This window comes from Quercus lobata, chromosome 8, assembly GCF_001633185.2.
Source record: "Quercus lobata isolate SW786 chromosome 8, ValleyOak3.0 Primary Assembly, whole genome shotgun sequence".
NCBI classification, from domain to species: domain Eukaryota; kingdom Viridiplantae; phylum Streptophyta; class Magnoliopsida; order Fagales; family Fagaceae; genus Quercus; species Quercus lobata.
Window position 1 is genome coordinate 12,957,159 of NC_044911.1, and position 1,708 is coordinate 12,958,866.

General features: G+C 31.0%; 1 protein-coding gene across 1 annotated transcript; it reads right to left on the reverse strand.

Moving 5' to 3' along the window:
• Positions 1-157: 157 nt before the first annotated feature.
• On the reverse strand, positions 158-1,272 carry LOC115958426 (MYB-like transcription factor ETC3). The gene is made up of 3 exons (XM_031076843.1): positions 981-1,272; positions 363-447; positions 158-268 (listed from the first exon to the last, which is right to left on the reverse strand). Exons 1-3 carry the CDS (start codon positions 1,048-1,050, stop codon positions 181-183), a joined length of 243 nt encoding a protein of 80 aa, XP_030932703.1. The 5' UTR covers positions 1,051-1,272; the 3' UTR covers positions 158-180.
• Positions 1,273-1,708: the final 436 nt, after the last annotated feature.

Sequence of the window (1,708 nt, forward strand, 5' to 3'; positions counted from 1 at the left end):
AGAAATACATCCAGACGCGTTAAATATTGCGTTTAATATATATGTTACAAGACGTTTATAATAATAATAAATAAATAAAAACCATATCTAACTCCAAAGTTCCGAATGACATCCAATTTTTATTGATCACAATAAAACACTTTTTTCTTTTCTTTTCTTTATAAATATCTTAAAGATATATCATTCGCTTGTGGAGTATCTTGAATTCCAGTATTTCTCAATTTCCTCAGCTGTTCTTCCAGGGATTCTACCAGCAATTAGAGACCATCTGTGTAATTTAAGCCACATGCAATATTAATTAGTACAATAAAATAAGAAAAGAATAACAGAGAGAGAGAGAGAGAGAGAGTATGTGTGCGTACCTCTCACCAACAAGATTAAACATTCTTATAACTAGTGTCTCTTCATCATATGAGAATTGTAGCTCAGTCTCTTTATTGTTATCTTCTGCAGCAAATTAGTACAGTGGTCTAAATGAGAAAACACAGGCATATATGGGCATATATTTACTATTTAGTATCCGTGGAGAGAAAAGAACACAAAAAGGGAAACAAAACTATCAAACTGGTTAATATCTAGGTATTAAGGAAAAGCTTTTTTTAATTACAAACAAGTTTCATATTTTTTTTTTCAACCCCATTAAAACATCAAAAGAAATTTAGTAGTAATATTATTATTCCTCAAAAGAAGATTTATAATGGATACCAAAGCAGAATGGCCATCAGTATTGAAATGGGTGCATAGAAATTTACTTTATGTTACATGAAAAGCATAAACTCCATAAGAGACAAGACAAAAAAAAAACAAGCAAAAGAATGATAAACTGAAGACATAATGACGAGTTTTAACTTTTTAAAATTTTTACATTATGGATTATATAACTAATACTCATAGCTAGCCTTATTGATATTAACTTTTAATTTATTACAAAAAAAAATGAAAAAGACAAGGACATTATTGACATTAAATAGAGGGGTCACCTTTAGAGTCCAAAGTAGTAGTAGTAGAATCATCGGTATCAGTAGAAGTAGAGTGATCCAAGGAAGCCATATTTTATGCTGAACAGAAAGATATAGAGAGAATTTAGGACTTTAGTTGTCAGTAAGAAGAAGCTATGGGAGATATGTAGGTTTAGTCGTGGCTCTTAATCTTAAATACTGAGCCCTAGAGAGAAAGTCCTCAAGTGAAGAATGGAAGGTGGGAAAAAAAAAGGAACATAGTAGGAGTAGAATGTTAGTTGGCAAGGGTCGCTGTGTTTGGTGACTGAAGTGATTTATTTAACAAACACTATATCAGAGCGTTCAGAACATACTCAATTCCTTAGGGAATATAGCTACGAGTTTTATATAACTATACATATAGTCCAAACTCCAAAAATATTATTTAATTAATGTGCTTTCGAGTTGAGACACCTATGTTAAGACATTAATTTGGATTAGACATGACTCTGTTTAGCTTGTGATCATAAAGTCCTTGTTTGTATTATTTAAAAACCAAAAGCAAAGCTAGAAAATAGGGGGATAGGTTCGAGTTTTCTTCAACTTAGCTTATTCAGTCTTCCAATTGAAATATAACTTGTATCAGACAGAAATTCCATTCAATTCAAACCGTACACATGATCACCTAAGTTTCGTTTATTTGATGATGTTGTAATGTACTTTCAGATTTTGAAGAGGTTTCATTTGATCTCCTTGTAGTACTCATTACA

What these genes read in the sequence shown, in the direction of transcription:
- LOC115958426 (XM_031076843.1), bottom strand. Translation starts at nt 1,050, where the DNA reads ATGGCTTCCTTGGATCACTCTACTTCTACTGATACCGATGATTCTACT. An exon ending in TACTACTTTGGACTCTAAAG is followed by an intron (nt 448 to 980) that starts GTGACCCCTCTA and finishes AATTTGCTGCAG; the next exon opens with AAGATAACAATAAAGAGACT. An exon ending in TTTAATCTTGTTGGTGAGAG is followed by an intron (nt 269 to 362) that starts GTACGCACACAT and finishes TAAATTACACAG; the next exon opens with ATGGTCTCTAATTGCTGGTA.